General features: G+C 51.4%; 2 protein-coding genes across 3 annotated transcripts in view; both read right to left on the reverse strand.

Annotated features, from left to right (window-relative positions):
- The window catches only part of SIGLEC10 (sialic acid binding Ig like lectin 10), a 7,033-nt gene extending 986 nt beyond the window's left edge, over window positions 1-6,047 (reverse strand). Inside the window, exons 1-10 of the mRNA XM_034986504.1 lie at window positions 6,011-6,047; window positions 5,548-5,931; window positions 5,101-5,385; window positions 4,815-4,862; window positions 4,443-4,706; window positions 3,322-3,369; window positions 2,934-3,191; window positions 2,567-2,851; window positions 2,170-2,260; window positions 1,963-2,074 (exon numbers count right to left, since the gene is read on the reverse strand). Coding sequence (XP_034842395.1) covers window positions 1,963-2,074; window positions 2,170-2,260; window positions 2,567-2,851; window positions 2,934-3,191; window positions 3,322-3,369; window positions 4,443-4,706; window positions 4,815-4,862; window positions 5,101-5,385; window positions 5,548-5,931; window positions 6,011-6,047 — 1,812 coding nt within the window. The remainder of the gene's footprint in view (window positions 1-1,962; window positions 2,075-2,169; window positions 2,261-2,566; window positions 2,852-2,933; window positions 3,192-3,321; window positions 3,370-4,442; window positions 4,707-4,814; window positions 4,863-5,100; window positions 5,386-5,547; window positions 5,932-6,010) is intronic.
- Window positions 6,048-16,193: 10,146 nt separating this feature from the next.
- Window positions 16,194-18,824, reverse strand: part of LOC117998327 (myeloid cell surface antigen CD33-like) — a 3,432-nt gene continuing 801 nt past the window's right edge. Inside the window, exons 3-5 of one of the 2 annotated variants that reach the window (XM_034987098.1) lie at window positions 18,548-18,824; window positions 16,637-16,772; window positions 16,194-16,511 (exon numbers count right to left, since the gene is read on the reverse strand). In XM_034987098.1, coding sequence (XP_034842989.1) covers window positions 16,469-16,511; window positions 16,637-16,772; window positions 18,548-18,824 — 456 coding nt within the window. In that variant the 3' untranslated portion in view covers window positions 16,194-16,468. Of the gene's footprint in view, window positions 16,512-16,636; window positions 16,773-17,786; window positions 18,353-18,547 lie in introns of those variants that run through there. The other variant, XM_034987099.1, reaches the window with a different exon arrangement.

The raw sequence follows: 18,824 nt of genomic DNA on the forward strand, positions 1-18,824 counted from the left end.
CCTTCCTTCCTTCCTTCCTTCCACAAATGCTTGAGAGCTTACCATGTGCCAGGCACATGATTGAGAACTGGGGATTACGTCTTGGGCAGGAACAAACAATAAATAATAAATAAAATTTTAAAAATCTGTGGTTTAAGCCACCCCTTCTGTGATTCTTTGCTAAGGCAGCCTGAGCAAACAAACACGGGCAGATCCCTGGAACCGCCACCACAGTCAAGACGAGAACTGTCTCGTCGCCACAAAGTTCCTCCCTTGCTATTCCTCATCATCTTCCTGTCCCCAACCCTGAAGCTACGAATCTGTCCTCCATCTCTACAATTTTACCATTTCCAGGGTGTTATAAATATGGAGTCATGCATATATGACCATTTGAGATTGACTTTTTTTCCCCTTTTTTCCCTGTGTCTAAGGTTTTTCAACCAGTAGCTTCTTTCAATCGTTTGTTCCCTTTTTAAAGATTTTATTTATTTATTTGACAGAGAGAGAAAGAGAAAGAGAACAGGTAGGCAGAGCTGCCGGCAGAAGGAGAGGAGAAGCAGGCTCCCCGCTGAGCAGGGAGCCCAACACGGGGCTCGATTCCAGGACCCCAGGATCTTGACCTGAGCTGAAGGCAGATGCTTAACCGACTGAGCCACCCAGGCGCCCCTCATTTGTTCCTTTTGATTGCTGAGTAGTACCCCATGGGGGTAGATGTACCTGCTTGGGCTTTTAAAAGATAGCATGCACAGAGAAAGAGAGCCAAACAGTGAGAGAGGAAGCAGGGAGCATGCACAGGAAGTGGGGTGGTGCATGGTCTGGCGGGGGTGGTGGTGAGGAGAAGTGGTTTGGGTGTATTTTGAAGGGGAATTGCTCATGGGTTGGTTGTGGGGTAGTAGAGAAGAGAGCAAAAAATGACTCCAAGGATTTTGGCTTCGGCAGCTGGGCAGATGTGGTGCTATTTGCTAAGATGGGCTGGGTGGAGGAGAAGCCTACGGGGTATAGTTAGTCATAAGTTCTGTTTCAGGCAGGCTCGGTCCAAGATGCCTATTAGACATCCAAACAGAGATGCTGCCTAAACGGTCGGCTATGAGTCTCAAGTTCAGGGGTGAGTTTGAGAGATGTAAATTTTGGAGTCATCAGTGTATAAATGTTCTCTCCTGAAAATATCCAGCATCTGGATATCCAGTAAGAACAGTTACTGTGAGGGGCGCCTGGGTGGCTCAGTTGGTTAGGCGACTGCCTTCGGTTCAGGTCATGATCCTGGAGTCCCTGGATCGAGTCCCGCATCAGGCTCCCTGCTCAGCGGGGGGTCTGCTTCTCCCTCTGACCCTCCCTCTCTCATGCTCTCTCTATCTCATTCTCTCTCTCAAATAAATAAATAAAATCTTAAAAAAAAAAAAGAACAGTTACTATGTGCCAGGTACTATTCTAAATGTTTTATAGGTACAATGAGCATGATCCTACGTGGAAGAAAACAAAAAGAATGATCCTAGGTAATAGGGATTACTATTTTCCCCATCTTATAGTTAAAGAAACTAAGGCACAGAGAACTTAAGAGACTTGTCCAAGAACACATAGCGATAAAACCAGGATTGAACCCAGACAAGCTGACTTCAGAGCCCTGCTCTTAATCACTAAATATACTGCCTCTCAATGACACTAATAATTATTACATCATTAGTTACAATTAGTAACATCATCAGGGTGGTAATAATGGGACAGCCGCTACATTTTGAGCAAGTGCATGTGTTCTAATCCTCAAACCAACTCTCGAAGGAAGCAGAGGAAGAAATGGAGGCTCAGAGGGAGCGACTGATTTGGTCAAGGTCTCACAGATAGTAGGTGCCAGAATCAGGACTTGAATCCAGTACCTGTGCCTTTTCCACCTTGATGTCCCTTGGGAAAAAGGTCGGGACAGGACAGGAGAGGGGCCAGGGGAGAAGTCTGAACGTAGAAAGAACAGGCAGCCCGTGAGCCACTCACCAAGGGGCCAGGGTTAGGGAACACGTTGATATAGTCCAGGATCGTGCTTCTCCGTGTGGCCCTGGGCCTCGGCGGAGTCCCCGCCTGGGTCTGTTTCTTCTTCAGAGTCTTCCTGCGAGGGAAACAACTCACCTGTGTGCACGCCCTGGCACCTCCCCTGTCCCCAGCCCCAGATCCCACACACCATTGCTCTGGCTCCTAACTCACATGACCAGGAGGAGGCAGAGGAAAAGGAGGGTCATGATGCCAATTCCCAGAAATGTTCCATTGGTGAATGCTTTTGAGACGAGTCCTTTATCTGCACAAGGAAATAGGCAGCCATCTCTGAGCCTCTCCCATTAACCGGGGGCCTCACACCCACCTGCCACTGAGTACTCAGTCTTGCAGCTCCCGTCCCAGACGTTTTATCGGCAACCCGTTCTGTCCCAGTCTTGGAAACCCTGCTGCACCCCAGACCCAGGTGACAGGCCTTCCAATTTGCATTTCCCTCTGCATCTCCGGCCACAGTGGCCCTGTGCTCTTTCCCAGTTCCTGCTCCAACCACAGGACCCTGGCCCCTGTGCCACTCAGCTACCTCCGGGGGGCATCGAGTTGGCCCCCTAACCTGGCAGCAGCAGGAAGGCGGCGCTCTGGGACCCGTGGGCGTTCCGGGCCTCGCAGCTGAGTCTGAGGCCAGAGCCCAGCGGCCCGCTGAGGCTCAGGGAGCTGTTGGCCCAGGGCCCCGCCGAGCTGGAGGTGATGGTCCAGGAGGCGTTGCTGTGGTTCCCCTCCAGCAGCCCCTCCCCCAGCCGCCAGCGCAGGGTGGGGGCCGGCTGGGCTCGGGAGGAACAGCTGCAGTGCAGCCCCTCGCCCTCCCAGGAGCAGGAGGGGCTGAGCAGCCGTGGGGGGTCTGCGGGAGGGAGGCGAAGGGTCAGCGGTGTCTCTCCTGCCCAGGCCCCGGGCAGCCTGCCCCCAGGGGTCCCCACACTCACAGACCACAGAGAGATGCAGGGAGACGTGCTGGGAGCCCAGGGAGTTCTGAGCTTGGCAGGTGAGGTCTCCTTCATGCTCCATTTGTATCTGAGGGAGCTCCAGGATCCCAGGGTCTGTGGGCTGGGAGGGGCTCAGAGTCTGTCCCCCCAGGACCCAGCTCAACCGCGCTGGGGGGTTGCTGTGGGTGACACAGAGCAGACGCAAGCTTTGGCCCTCCAGGACTGGGAGGGATGTGCCATTCCCGAGGTTTTCCAGGACTAGGGGAGGGAAGAGGCAGGACAGATGCTCAGCTGAGGGCACAGGGACCCTTTTGCATGTCAACATTCCAGACACTGAGGCCCCCAATGTGGCCCCGAGAGGCCCTGGTTTCGCTGTTCTTCTTCCTACCTGTCCTATTTGCATGCAGGGTCATCACTCTCAGATTCTCTGGGGCATCTGAAACAGAGACAGGGTTCTGGCTCTAGACAGGCCAGGGGCTGCCCTTTGGGCAGAGAACCGTCCTTGGAGACCAAGACGGCAGGACAGGGAAGGGGAATTGAATCATCCGCTGACTGATTCTCCGCTGAGTGGCCCAAGGGAATTGACAGGTAGGAAGGGCTGGTCTCTGTGATTTATAATAAGAAATATCTATTTGGTCTCTGTCCCGTTCCTGGTACAGAGTTCCTAAAACCCTTGGAATTTCCTACAGGATGAGAGCCAATAAAGATGTCTTGATATTAATAACAAACCCCTTTCCACCACACCTGGGTTTATGTAAATGAGGCGACTTTTGGAAAGCACCTTGGGATGGGGGCTGGTTGCCAGGGGCACCAACCTTGTGACTTGAGCCTTGGGGACTTCAGCCCCACCCCTGACTTCCAGGAAGGGGAGAGAGACTAGAGGTGGAATCAGCCAGCCATGGCCAGTCATTTACTCAATCATGCCTTTGTACTGAAACCTCCATAAAAACCCAAAAGAAAGGGGTTCGGAGAGCTTCCAGGTTGGTGAGCACGTGGAGGTGCAGGGACCAGGGCACACCTGGAGAGCGGCGTGGAAGCTGAGCGCCCTCGCCCCATACCTGGCCCTACGCCTCTCTTCCACCTGCTGTTCCTGAGTTACATCCTTCTCTAATAGCCTGAGACCTAGTAAGTAAAATGTTCCTGAGTTCTGTGAGCTACTTTATCAATCACATTAATTAAATCCAAGGAGGGGGTCATGGGAAACTCCAATCTATAGCCAGTTGGTCAGCCTGGTCTTGTGACTGGCCTCTGAAGAGGGGGGAGGGTCTCGTGGGACTGAGCCCTTCACCTGTGGGTCTGATGTTACCTCCAGGCAGACAGTGTTTGGTGGAGTTGAATCCTAGAAAGCCTAGCCGGCATCGGAGGATTGCTTGGTGGTGTGGGGGTGGGGTGTCGGGGGGAACCCACATCGGAGTTGGAATCGGAATTGTCAGCCGGGGATGCCCCCATCCCCGGCTTCCCTCACCCCTCTCCCTTTCTGGAAACCGGGCCCCGCCCAGTGGTACTCACACTGCACAGAGAGGTCCAGGGTGCGGCTCTGGGAGCCAAGCCTGTTCTCGGCTCGGCAGGTATAGCAGCCCGAATCCCCAGGCTTTACCCCCGGCAGCACCAGCTCGAGGGTTCCGGAGCCCTGGGGGTGGGACCTCGACAGGACCCTGTCCTCCAGGGCCCAGCTCAGTGTGGCAGGGGGCTGGCTGTCTGCAGCACAGAGCAGTCGCAGGAACTGGCCTTTCTCAGCCTCTAGATGGGGGCTGTGTGCGGGGGGCTCCAGGGCTGGAAGCAGCAAGAGAAAGGCTGCAGGGAGGAACGCCATCTCCCTCGCCCTCCTAACACCAGTTGTCCCCCAGAGAGGACCAGCCGACCCTCCCAGGCCCTCAGTACCTGACGTGTTGGCACGGGAAACGCTGATAACCAGGTCTTTGGGGGCATCTGCAACAAGATTGAGACCTGACTCTGGGCAGGAAGGTGGGGCTCCTCACAGAGAGAACGCTCCCCGGCAGGGGGAAAGAAAGTGTGACCACCCTCAGGACACAAGTGACAAACAAGGGCTGAGGCGGCGTGGTGGGTCTCCACACCGGCCTCTCTGGACCCCCCACCAGCTGCATCTCTCCACCTACACATCCTCTGTGCCTGTCTGCACGCTCTGACACCCCACCACCAGACTCACAGGCGACATTAAGTCGGATGGTTCTCTCTGTGCTCACACCCTTCCTGGAGAAGTCTACGCGGCAGGTGAGGTGGGTGCCATGGTCCTGGGGTCTCGGCGTGAGAGTAAGCGCCGAGAAGTAGGAGGACGTTGGTCTGGGTCCTGGGGCGGAGACGGCGGCCCCCAGCCAGGAGAAAGTAGGGGCTGGACATTCCTCAAAGGTCCAGTTAAACACACAGATGAGTGTCACCTGGTGTCCTGGCTCCAGGATCTCTGGGGCGTAGACATCTGGCTGCTTTGTCAGGGCTGGGACAGAGAGAGGGCTCAATGGGAGCCCTGGAAGGGAGTGCTGCAGGGGGAGACCCCTGCTCTGTTCCCACAGTCCCCTCTTCCCAGTGGGGGGGGGGCGGAGGATGGCAGGGAGGAGGAGAGGCCCCACTCCCATTCCCCCTGGAGTCAGTTCCGCACCTGTCACTTGCAGATAGAACTGGTTTTTCAGAAAACTGTATTGCACGTAACGGCCTCTCTCCACCCGAAAGAAGTACGGCGCCGAGTCCTCCACCAGGGCCTCTCTGATCAGCAGGGAACAATTTCGGTTCTGGGGATCACCAACGAGCTGGAATCGATCCTGGGGCACAGTCCGCACTGCCCGATTCTGGTCGTTTGTGGCCACTGGTCTTCCGACGCTCGAGTCTGTCCCGGCTCGGAACCAGTAGCCAAGAGCGGGGGTATCCTCCGTCCAGCCTCGCGGGGGGTAGGAGAGGGTGCAGGGCACACGCACACACAGGCCCTCCTGCACCATCACCACCCTCTGCACTTGCAGCGAGAATCCTAGGTCCTGAGCCGGGGACCCTGAGGGAGACAGAGGTTCAAGCTACAACGCCCAGCCCCCGCCCCCTCCCAGGCCCCTTCCAGCCCTTGGCCCACTCACCGCCCCACAGCAGGGCCAAGAGTATCAGCAGGAGCATCTTTGCACGAGGAGGCACTTGGACCTGCCCCCAGACGCTGGGACGGGCAATGGGCAGGGCAGAGAAGAAGCACCCAGCAGAGAAAGCTGAGTCCCAGGCGCCTGATGCGTGAAATGTGCTCCTGATTCTGAGCCCCACACGACACTCCCCGTCCTCACCACTCCCCACCCCACCTCATCCACTAGAACTCTGGGTCTTCCCTGGGGGGCCTGCCTGGTGCTTGAGGATTGCAGAGCTGGTCCTTTTGGCAGTCACCTCCCCGGGGAGGGAGTGGAAGGCTTGTGAGGCCGTGGGGCCCGGGGGGGTGGAGGGTAGGGGCTCTCCCACTGGGCCCTGGGTCACTGAGGAAGCAGAAGTGAAAGTACACAGTGAACCGTTCTTCAGACAGGGGCCCCTGTGGACGGTGGTTGGTGCAGAGGTGGATTTTGGGGGTGGGGAAAGGGCTGGTCTTGAAATTCAGAATGTCCAGTTAAAGTTGACTTTCTTTTTTTTTAATTTTTAAAAAAGATTTTATTTATTTGAGAGATAGCATGAGAGAGAAAGAGAGAGAGAGAGGATGAGCCGAGGGGAAGGGCAGAGGGGGAAGGAGAAGAAGACTCCCCGCTGAGCAGGGAGCCTGACCCAAGCTGGATCCCAGGACCAGAGATCATGACCTGAGGCAAAGGCAGACACTTAACCAAGTGCGCCACCCAGGCGCCCCTAAGTTTACTGTCAATTAAACCATGAGTAATTTTTTTAGTGTAAGTATGTCCCAAATATTGCAATAGGACATTCTTGTATTAAAATTATTTGTTGGTGGCGCCTGGGTGGCTCAGTCGTTAAGCGTCTGCCTTCAGCTCAGGTCATGATCCCAGAGTCCTGGGATCGAGCCCCGCATCGGGCTCCCTGCTCAGCAGGAGGCCTGCTTCTCCCTCTCCCACTCCCCCTGCTTGTGTTCCCTCTCTCGCTGTGTCTCTCTCTGTCAAATAAACAAAATCTTTAAAAAAAAAATTATTTGTTGTCGGGCACCTGGGTGGCTCCGCTGTTTAAGCATTGGACTCTTAGTTTAGGCTCAGGTCATGATCCCTGGGTCCTGGGATCAAGCCCCACAGCAGTCTCCTCACTGAGCGAGGAACCTGCTTCCCCTCTCCCTCTCCCTCTGCCCTACCCCCTGCACACACACTCTCTCTCTCTCTCAACTAAATAAATCTTTTAAAAAAAATTTGTTGTTCATATCTGAAATTCAAATTTAAATAGATGCCCTGTGTTTTTAGTTGCTAACTCTGGTAACCCTAGGCCAGTCTCAGTTCCATCCCTTCATCCTCGCTTGGTGGGCTCATCGATTCCCTGGTCCACCAGAAGCTCCCACCCCCAAGCCTTAGTCCACCTCTCCAGCTCCCCTTCTTCTGCCCTAAGATTGGATGCATTTACTTGTGTGGTTTTTGGTTTTGGGTTTTTTTTTAGATTTTTATTTGTTTGAGAAAGAGAGAAAGCTCATAAGCAGGGGGAGAGGGAGAAGCAGGCTCCCCGCTGAGCAAGGAGACAAATGTGGGGCTCGATCCCAGGATCCAGGAATCATGACCTGAGCTGAAGGCAGACGCTTAACCGACCGAGCCACCCATGTGCCCCTGGATGCACTTACTTGTAATACCTGTTGTGATGAGAACACCTGCACCCACAGGTAAGGGGGATGGGGAGTGAGTGGGATAAACTCCTGGATGTTGTCCCCCCTCACCCAGCCCTTCACCTTGAAATGACTTTGGTCACATAGAGACATGTGTTGGTCCACTGAACCTCCATGCCTGGGGACTTGGTCTGTGGCAGGTGCCAAGCTGCACGCTGGGGACACAGGCAAATTAGACACTGTGTCTGACCTCAAGGGGATCCAGTTTGGTAAATGAAGCTTCTGAGAAACAGAAAAGCACTGAAGTGCTCATAACTGCTCCCCCTGCCCCCCCAGCCACTGCTGGGACAGATGGTGATGAGGAAGGGCATGGTCATCACTTCTTCCTGGGAAGCCAGAGGTCTCCTGGGGGGGGGGGTGACATGTGGCTGCTTCTGTCCTTGTTCTCAGGTCCACTGTATCCATGTACTCGGGCTGCTGGAACAAAGCACCACAGACTGAATGGCTTAAACAATGGAAGAAACTTTCCCCACCATTCTGGAGGCTGGGAGTGGTGTCTTCTTTCAAGGTGTCAGCAGGGTTGGTGTCTTCCCAGGCCTCTGTCCTTGGGGCTGTAGACACCATGGTCATCCCTCTGTGTGTGCCTGTGTCCTGATCTCTTTTCCTTTCTCTTGTTTTTTGTAAAGTAGGCCCTACGCCCAGCATGGAGCCCAATGCAGGGCTTGAACTCATGACCCTGAGATCAAGACCTGAGCTGAGGTCAAGAGTTTAACACTTCACCGGCAGAACCACCCAGGCGCCCCCGGATGTCTTCTTAAGAAGACTCCAGTCCTGCTGGATTTGAGCTTGCTCTATGACCTCGTTTTAACTGAATTACCCCTTTAAAGGCCCTATCTCCAAATATAGTCACATTCACTGGTACTGGGGTTAAGACTTCAAATGTGAACGGGGCAGGGGGCACAATTCAGTCCCTAATATCCACCTTCTGCATTCTGATCCAGGTCCCCACTGCCCAACCTGGGCTTTATCAGGGGAGAGCCAGGGTCCCTTCTCCCAGGGAGCCTCCTGTCCAGGGACTTCACAACGTGAAGCTCATAGAGGAAGGGCCTTCCACAGGGAAGAGGGAGAGGGAGGGAGGGATGCCTAGGTCCTAATATGTGCTTGACCTGATCATGCTACTGACAATTCCTTGATTTTCATATTGTACTTAGTTGTGGAAGATGATAACATTGGGGGGCGCCTGGGTGGCTCAGTCGGTTAAGTGTCTGCCTTCAACTCAGGTCACGATCCCAGGGTCCTGGGATGGGGCTCCGAGTCAGGCTCCCTACTCAGGGGGGAGTGTGCTTCTCCCTCTCCCTCTGCCTGCCACTCCCCCTGCTCATCTCTCTCTCTCTGACAAATAAATAAAATCTTTTTTAAAAAAGATGATAACATTGGAGGGGGGAGGTTCAAGTCCATGGGATGTCCATATACATTTCCTTGCAACCTCCTGTGAGTCTATAGTTCCTCACAATGAAGTTAAAAGCAAACCAAAATAGATCATCACAAAACGCAACAACAACAATAAACAGGCTGATGACTGTAAATTGCATCTCAGCCCTGACCCTTCCCCATCCATTAGACACCTACTCAGGAATCTATAATGTGCATCTCAAGCTTCACATGCTTCATGCAGAACTATTTCTCACCGCAACCCTGCTTTTCAGCTGTCTAAAGATCATTATGTGGCACAAAGTCCTGACTGCTTCTTTATCTCACTCCATACACAGCCACCCACAAGACCCATCAGTTCAACTTCTTAAGTATTCACAAAGTCTATCCACTTATTCCCATCCCTACTACCATTCCTTACCCTGGTCCAAGATGTCTCAGTCTTAGCACTACTGACATTTTGAGTCAGATCATTCTGGGGGGTGAGGCGGGGTATTGCGGGGCAGGATGTCCAACAGCGGCCCTGGCCTCACTCTTCAGATGCTAGTAGCAGCCGTCGACTCCAGCTGGGACGACTGAAAATGTCCCCGGACATTGCCACCTGTCCCCCGGATGGCAAAATCACCCTTGATGGAGAATGACTGCCCGGATCCAAGCCACCGCCCTCACTCACCTGTAGGACAGCAGTGATCAACTGTCCTCCCTGCTTCTACTCTGCTCCCATCTTGGTGGCTTCTCAACACAGCAGAGAGAGAGAGAGAGAAAGAGAGGGAGAGGGAGAAGCAGGCTCCCCGCTGAGCAGAGAGCCCGATGTGGGGCTCGATCCCAGGACCCTGGGATCATGACCTGAGCCAAAGGCAGATGCTTAACCAGCTGAGCCACCCAGGCGCCCCAGAGTTATTTTCCAAATAGAAATCAAACCAAGTCTCTCTCTTAAACATTTCAGTGGTGTCTTGTTATCTTTGGGAGAAAATCCCAACTGCTCACCATATCTACGATGACCTTCCCAAACTCACTTTGAACCCTCTTTTGCTTTGTTTCTGCATTCTGACAGTGATCGCCCCCAACCCCCACCACCTGATTCTCACCTGCACCAAGTTTATTCCCACCTGGTGGGGGGGGGCGTTGATCTTGGGGTTGTGGCTGCCCCTCCCACTGTTCGGAGTTCAGAGTCATCCACAACGTTTTCCCACCCCCACAGCCTTCTGAATGTCCTGTGGCTTCCTGGGCCCCCTCAGAATTTTCCGCCCTTCCTCAGTGTGACCAGATCGCCTCTAACCCTCTCCCAGCCTTGCCCAGACAAGAGCCAGGTGGCTACCGGAGGCCAGGAGAATCTTTTTTGGTTATCCTCGCATCTATCTTCTCTGCCCAAGAATGTTCAGATTTTCTCTGAACTTATTCCTTTAAGACAGACAAACACCCAGCTCTGCAGGCCTCCCCTCTCCACTCACTAACAAATGTTGAACACCTGCTCCTTCTGCCCCTGATGTCAAAACAGGGGCAAAGGTAGATGTTGAGAGGAAGTGAGAATGGGGCGGGAGAGGCTGGGAGCGGAGAGAGAGAGGTAGTTAGTTCAGGATGCTGCCTGGGAAGGGTGCAGGGGTGTGGGCCCGAGGACTGGAGGGATGCATCGCGGGGATGTAGGGAAGGGTCCCGGTGGAGGATGAAGAGTCCAGGTCTGGCTGTAATTGAGGCCCTGAGGGTGCTGAGGAGCCTTTATTAGGGGAAGGGGCATCTTATCGTCCCCCGCTACACACACACACCATCCTCTTCCTGTCATCTGTTCCGATAGGATCTGTCCCAGGGGCCTCGCTGCCTCTGCCGCAGTTCAGCACGCCGCCTCCAGGGGGCGCTCCGTCCCCGCGGCACTGACGGACCCCTGAGGAGCCCCAGGCACCAGGATCTGTGTTGGTGGTGGTCCTGGAGAACTGCAGCCCTCCGGGGAATATTTCCCTGATGCTGAACAATTTTTGCAAACGTGGCTCTTCCCAAAAGGCTGCATTCGTTCTCACTGCACCTACAAATTATGACTCTGCTCCTTTCACTGCCCCTCAATAAACCGAGTCTCTGCCCTATTAAAGAAGTCACTGTGACCACCCTCCTTCCCTCACGGCAAACCCACCCTCCCCAGATTTAAAACACTTCGGTACTGCCCCATGCTCACACGTCATTCTCAGATGGGGTCCCACCGAGCCACACTCACCATATGATGGCCAGGGAAGAAAATGCAATCCTGTGGTGGCTTCGTGTGGGCAGCTGTAACAGAGATCTCACCAACTGGGTGGCTTAAGCAACCAACACTCACTTCTCACAGTCCTGGAGGCTGGAAGTCCAAGATCAAGGAGCTGGCTGATTCCGTATCTGGTGACAGCCCACCTCCTGGTTCACAGAGGACCATTTCCCAGACCGCCGTGCCCTCCCATGGTGGAGGGGGCAAGGGAGTCTCTGGGGCCTCTTTTATAAGGTCACTAGTCCCATTCATGAGAGCTCCACCCTCATGTCCTAATCACCTCTCCAAGGCTCCACCTCCTGCGACCATCACATGGGGGGGTAGGTTTCAACATACAGATTTTGGGGGGACACAGTCTATAGCGTGTGGTGTTATCAGGTCCCATCTTCGCATTGTTGAGGTTGGGGTTGTGTTCTCAGCTGGGCCTTCACCCTTTTCTCTTCAAGCCGAGATAGTGTATTAAAAAGCAAGAAGGTGAGAAAAATACTACTATAGGATAAATTTGAATTCGCTAATTTCTAGTAAAGGAAAAGTTTTGCAAGTTCAGTACTTTATTATCAGATGAAATTGTTACTCGCTGGCATGTGTTTTGACAGTCAGTGTGAAGTGTCCGTTTTCCAAAGTGAAATACCAACTCTTTATGTGAAGACCCAAGGCTGTCTGATCTGGTCCCTGTTTATTTCTCCAGCTTCTTATCTTTTTACTCCATTACTCCCCCCGCCCCTTAATAAAGAGTAAAGCAGCCCCCACTAGCATTCACAGTCAGGCCCTGGGTGTTCTCCTATTAAATATAAATGATTTCGCAGGATTTCACACCAGACAACCCACTCTGGGGTGGAACAAGATAAGTAGTCCACAGTAGTCACATGCCTTAACACAGACACAAACAAGAACATTGTTTAAGTCACAAAATGACCACATACCCCCTTCCCCAGCCCCTAGTGCAGGGTAACATGAATGACTGCGGAATATTTACCAACTATGGCTTTAGCCTTTGCTGTGGACTGAATGTTGTATCCCTCCCAACATTCATATGCTGAAGCCCTAATCCCCAGGGCAGTGGTATTTGGAGATGGGACCTTTGGGAGGTGATTTGGTTGTGAGGGTAGTTTCCTGAATGAGATTTGTGCCCTTACGAAAGAGACCCCAGAGAGCATCCTTGTCCCTTCTGCCACATGAGGACCCAGTGAGAAGCCCTTTATGAACCAGGACATGTGCTCTTACCAGACACCGGATATGTCAGTGCCTTGATCTTGGATTTCTCAGCCTTCGGAACTGTGAGAAATAAATTTCTGTTGTCTGGGGCGCCTGGGTGGCTCAGTTGGTTAAGCATCTGCCTTCGGCTCGGTCATGAACCCAGGGTCCTGGGATCGAGCCCCGCATCGGGCTCCCTGCTCCACAGGAAGCCTGCTTCTCCCTCTCCCACTCCCCCTGCTTGTGTTCCCTCTCTTGCTGTGTCTCTCTCCCTCTCCCACTCCCCCTGCTTGTGTTCCCTCTCTTGCTGTGTCTCTCTCTGTCAAATAAATAAAATCTTAAAAAAAAAGATAATGAATATTTCTGTCACCCTAGAAAATACCATCCATCATGCCCTTCCCTATCAACGGCAATTTTCAGAGTTAGAGCCACTGTCCTGTGGATAAGGGGGAGCATGAAAGAGAGCCCCTGACTTCTCAGCTGTATTCACCTGGAATTTAGCCTCTTCAAAAAAGCTGGCAAGGAATGAGAAATGCTGGCAACCTGCCTTTTCCTGAGAGGAGATGGAGCCTTGTGTTCTTGCTCTACCCACCTGGAATGGACTTTCCATCATCCTGAACTGGAATAGGGATAGAAGGGGAACCAGCAACATTATTCTTAAAAGCCAAAACTGGGAACGATGGAAATGTCTATCAACTGGTGAATGCATAAATGAAATGTGGTGTATATTCACACAATGTAATAATATTAAGAATATAATGTTATTAAATATGGGGGTGTGTTCTAACATGGTTGAACCTCAGAAACTTAAGGCTTAGTGAAAAATAGCAGACACAATAGACTTTATATCATGTGATTTCATGTATATGAAATATTCATAAAAACAGTTCATTAGAGATTGAAAGCAGATCAATGATTTCCTGGAGCTGTGAAGGGAGTGGTATTGATTGCAAATGGGCATAAGGGTCCTCTTTAGGCTAATCAAAATGTGTGACAATGACTACGGAACTCTATAAATTTACCAAAAAATCATTGAACTGTATACTTACAATGAATTAATTTTATATGACATAAGTTATACCTCAATAAAACGTTATTAAAAGTCTGCTGGGGACTTCTGCTTCTGAGCATGAGAGGATAATAGGGCCCAGAATTATTCTCCTGTAAACAACTAGAATACCAAACAAAATACAAGAAACCTCTATTTTCATACATGGAATGCAGACAGGGAAGAACTGTGCTTCTTGAGAGAAGGAGAAAAATGAAGTAAACCATATAATCACCCAGGTTTTTTGTTAGGAGGTTGTTTGCAGATAGCAGAGTAAGAAGGGGATGGGGGCACAATAAAAGGGACTGAACTTTCACTGAGTTGAGGAGCCAGACATTAAAGGTTAAGGAAAGAGACGTAGCTAAAATATGTAGGTCAGAGTTTCAGACAGGAGAGTATTGTGGAGAAAGGGTTCAAGGTCTTCATGAAAGGTCCTTGAGTAGTTGGAAAATACCAATCTGTATGTGCATAGGGTGAAACCCCCTGAGGCCAAACGAGAACAATTTCTGAGAGAAGGAATTACTGGAGAGCTATTAGATGGGAGATTCCCAGAGCTCACAAAGGGCTTGGACTTGTGCATATTCCCTCCAGCCAGAGTGAAGATACCTCCTTGAATCCATGGGGCAGTCAGCAAAAGCTCTAAAAGGGCCATGGCATTCAAGTGAAAAAAAATTAGCCCAACACCAGACCTATCTTAGGAGGAGCTAAAAATTAAAGAGTCTTAAAAATATTGGCCCAGGGGTGCCTGGGTGGCTCAGTCGGTTAAGCATCTGCCTTTAGCTCAGGTCATGATTCTGGGATCCTGGGATTGATCCCCACATCAGGCTTCCTGCTCAGTGGGGAGCTTGCTTCTCCCTTTCCCTGTACCTCTGCTTGTGCTCTTTCACTCTCTCTCTCTGTCAAATAATCTTAAACAAAAATATTGTCCCAACATGCAAGTAACTTAACTGCCTTAAAAAAAAATGATCAACATTTTTAAAGAAATACAACAAAACCAAGCAGTCAGACACATAAAATTGACAATGTCCAGCACTCAGTGAAAAATTACTAGACATACAAAGGAATATGAACACCTGATACTCAACAAGAGAAAAGTCATCCAATGGAATCAGGGTCAGACATGACATGGGAGGTGGAAATAGGAGACAAAGACATTATAAGAGTTATTACAAATATGTGCCAGTTATACTCAAGGATGTAAACGAAAACATTACCATTACATAATAAGAGAAGAAGCATAAGATTAAAAACAGGAAATGTAACTTTTTTTTAAAGATCTTATTTATTTGAGAGAGAGCACGCGTGCGCACACACACACACATGCGTGTGAGAGAACAGGGGGAGGGGCAGGGGGAGAGGGAGAGAGAATCTCAAGCAGACTCTGTGCTGAGGGCAGAGCCCAACACAGGCCTGGATCTCATGACCCTGAGATCATGACCTGAGCCAACATCAAGAGTTGGACACTGAACGAGTGAGCCACTCAGGCACCCCCAGGAAATGTAATTTTTTTAAAAAGATTTTTATTTATTTATTTGACAGAGAGAGAGCACAAGCAGGGGGAGCAGCAGAGGAAGAGGGAGAGGCAGACTCCTCGCTGAGCAGGGATTCCTGATGTGGGGCTCGATCCCAGGACCCTGGGATCATACCTGAACTGAAGGCGGACACTTAACCATCTGAGACACCCAGGCACCCCAGGAAATGTAACTTTTAAAGAAGAAAATATATTATCTGAGATGAGAGTTCCACTGAATGAGATCAACAGCAGATTGAACATTATAGAAGAATGATCAGCGAACTTGAAGATGTAGCAGTAGATCCTGTTCAAACAGCAAATAGAGGGGGGGAAAAGTCTGGAAAATGGCAAACACATGTTCAGGGCCTTGTGAGATAGCATCAGGCCACATTACATATGTAAAAGGAGAGACCCAGAGATGATGAGAGAGGAAGAATAGGAAAAGAACATTGAAATTAATATTGGCTTCAATTTTTACAAATTTGATCATAATTGTAAATCCACAGACCCAAGGTACTCAACAAATTCCAAACAGGATAATATCTTTCTTTCTCCCCTTCTTCCTCTCCTTTCCTTCTAAACACACACACACACACACACACACACACACACACACACACCAAGGCATATATTAACCAAATCATTTAAACCCAGGGAAAAAGAGAAAATATTAAAACTGGCCAGAGAAAAAGACAAACTACAAACAAAGAGAGAAAGGTAAAAATGACAGAATTCTCACAAGAAACTATGAAAGACAAAAGAATTTGAAGAACTGAAAGGGAAGAAAATGTTATCCTAAAATTCTTTATCCCATAAAAAATATCTTTCCAAGCTTATGTAAACAGAAACTTCTCCAAACAAATAACAGCCAAGAGAATTCACCACCAGCATATCTACACCACAAGAAAGATGGGACAAGATATTTTGGCAAAAGGACAGTGATGCTACAGAGAAACCTGAATGTATACAAAGGAATGAAGAGCCATGGAATGGTTAATATGTGGATAAATATGAAATAGCTTATTTTTCTAATTAAAAAATCTCTTTAAAATTCTGTTTTAAAAATAATATGAGATTTATAACAATATATTATGGGGTTGAATTTGGGGCTTATCCAAGATAAACACACAGAAGCAATATATTACATGGGGTATGCATAATTCAAATTAATAATAACAAAAATCTATCTATGTCCTCACTCGCCCTCCCCACCACAGATTCAGAACCAGCTGGAAGAGTCTTAACGACCAGAGGTAGAGAGACGTTATTTCTGGAGAGGAGGCAGGGTCCAGTCCTCCAGGACCTCCTTGCTCCACAGAGTTGTACAGGGGTGAGTCTCAGGATGCAGTGGTTTGACAGACCCTCATCCACCGGACAGCGGCACCACCATGAGGAAGAGGGCTCAGTCACAATTTGCAGCCTTATCCTCTTTGGAGCCTCTGAACCTGTGGGGGAAACACAGTTCTGAAGTAAGAGACCAGTTCTGTGGATGGCTTTCTCTGGAGAGGACAAGAGTGAAGCTACCCAAGGGATCCCAGAATCTGGGATCCTGTGAGAAAGGGCTTCTCACCTGGTGTAGTAGATCCTGGTGAGGCCATAGGTGAAAAGGAAGCCAGCCTGCCTGAGGGTCCCTCTCAGTAGGGTGAGGATTAGAGGCCAGGGGCTCCACTGCTCCCCAGAGATTTGGGGGCAGGAACAGGAGATACCTGGGAGGAGGAAGAGAGAGAGGAGGAGGAGAGTGAATTTCCTTAAGTCCACACCTTAGTCTTGTTCACCTGAGAATGCAGATGTCCTGCATATACTCACCCTGCACAACTAGGTTCGGGGAAACATGGTAGGAGTTCCACAAGTGTGGAGCTAGGCAGGTGAGTTCTCCTCCATCACCCAAGACCGTCGGGGGCAGCACTAGGACCCCGGGGTTTGAGGGCTGGGAGGGGCTCAGGGTCAGGCTTCCCCAGGACCAGCTCAGCCTGGTAGGGAAGTTGTCACCTGTGTCAACGACCAGGCACAGGGACTGGCCCTCCTGAACTCGACGAGAAGTGGCATTGCCCAGGACCTCTGGGACTAGGGGACAGAGAAAAGCCCGAAGGGCAGGGCTGAGAGCCCCTTCTCTCCCTCTGCCCTTCCACAGACACAGGTGTGGAAAATAGTGTCTCTCAGACAAGTGTTACAAGCAAACGCAAGTAAGAGTGAAGATCCATCTGTTGAGGTGGTGAGAAGGAGAGGCACCTGATGATCCCAGGACATGTGGGTGGACCTCTGAGCAAGAGTTGGCATGTCTAGACCTGGCAGAGGACATCCCAGGAGGTGGGCTTTGGTGTGTGATGCTGAGGAGGCACGTGGACACACGTAGGTCTGACCACTTGAGGGAAAGACTGGGAGGCTCACACACAGGTGATGCTCCCAGCCTTTCCTCTAAGGGCCACAGGGAACTATGGGAGGGTCTGAGCAGGGGAGGAACAGGGCCAGATCTAGGGCATGTAGAGACACCTTCAGGCCGAGTTGTGGTGGACTGCGGCGGGGGGTGGTTGCAGAGACTGGCAGGCCAGAGAGGAGGCTGGTCCAGATGCAAGTGGTCTCACTATGTCCCGGTGAGAGAAGGCAGAGGCCCAAGGTGGGGCTGCCACTGCAGGGATGGAGGAAGAGAGGCCACTTGAGACATTTTCCAGAAGTCGAGTGTGCAAAACTCGCTGAGTCATGGGGAGTGTTGGGTGAGGCACAGAAATGTCTAAAGTGACTTCCAGGATGTTGACTCAGGTTGCTCAGGTGGGAGGGGTCTCCCCAGGGTAGCGGAGGGGGCTCTGGAGGATCTGGACTGGACCGAGATGGACAGAGACGTGCGAGGGTCTTCAGGGCAGACATAGGACTAGAAGCACCAGGGCCCAGGCTTACCCACAGGGTCATGCAGAAAGCAGCCAGAGGCCCAGTCCCCAGCAATAGGAACCTGTATCTAAGGCTCCTGGTGGGACAGCGAGATGTCATGGTCATAGGAGAAGCAGAGAATCAGGAAAAGGGTATTATGACGGGAGAGTGAGGGGAGAGAGGAAGCAGCCACGGTGACAGCGAATGGTCAAACTAGGATTCACAGTGACCCTGGAGAGTCCAGCCACGGGATGGGTGTGGGGCAGACTTGGGACCAGGGAGGGGATAAGGAGCGATGGGGCTTCATTCCTTCAGACCCTCACATTCCCTTATTTGACTTCTGAGATGTCAGTTGTGCCCCGGGGGCCTCTCCTATCTGTGCTATTTCCTCTGAAGATGCAGATGGTCAGGTTCTGTGGAGCATCTGGAACAAAAACAAATACTTGGCCACCTGCAGTATGACGAGGTGGCCATGAGCAAGGGGGTGGGGCCTGGGTGTTCTCTCTATCTTGATCCTGTGCCTCTAAGAATTCTCCCCAAGTATCCCACCCAAGCCCTGCCTCCCTCTCCCCAACACCCACAGCCCTCAGGGACCCTGGCGTTCTGGCCTGGCACTCACAGGACACGTTGAGCTGGATGGTCCTCTCCGTGTTCACACCAGCTCCGGGGAAGGCCACTCGACAAGTAAGGTTGGTGCCGTGGTCCTGGGGCCTCGGGGTGAGGGTGAGCACGGAGGAGTGGGGAGTCTTGCAGCCCCTGGAGGTGAGGGCGACCCCGATCCAGGAGAAGGTGGGGGGTGTCCCCCTCTTACAGGCCCATAGCACGCTACAGGTAATGTTCTTGGGGCGGCCAGATTCTAGGGGCCCCTGGATGTGGATGTCAGGTATCTGTGTCAG

Source organism: Mirounga leonina, unplaced genomic scaffold (genome assembly GCF_011800145.1).
Source record: "Mirounga leonina isolate KUSES-001 unplaced genomic scaffold, KU_Mleo_1.0 Mir_376, whole genome shotgun sequence".
Lineage (NCBI taxonomy): Eukaryota > Metazoa > Chordata > Mammalia > Carnivora > Phocidae > Mirounga > Mirounga leonina.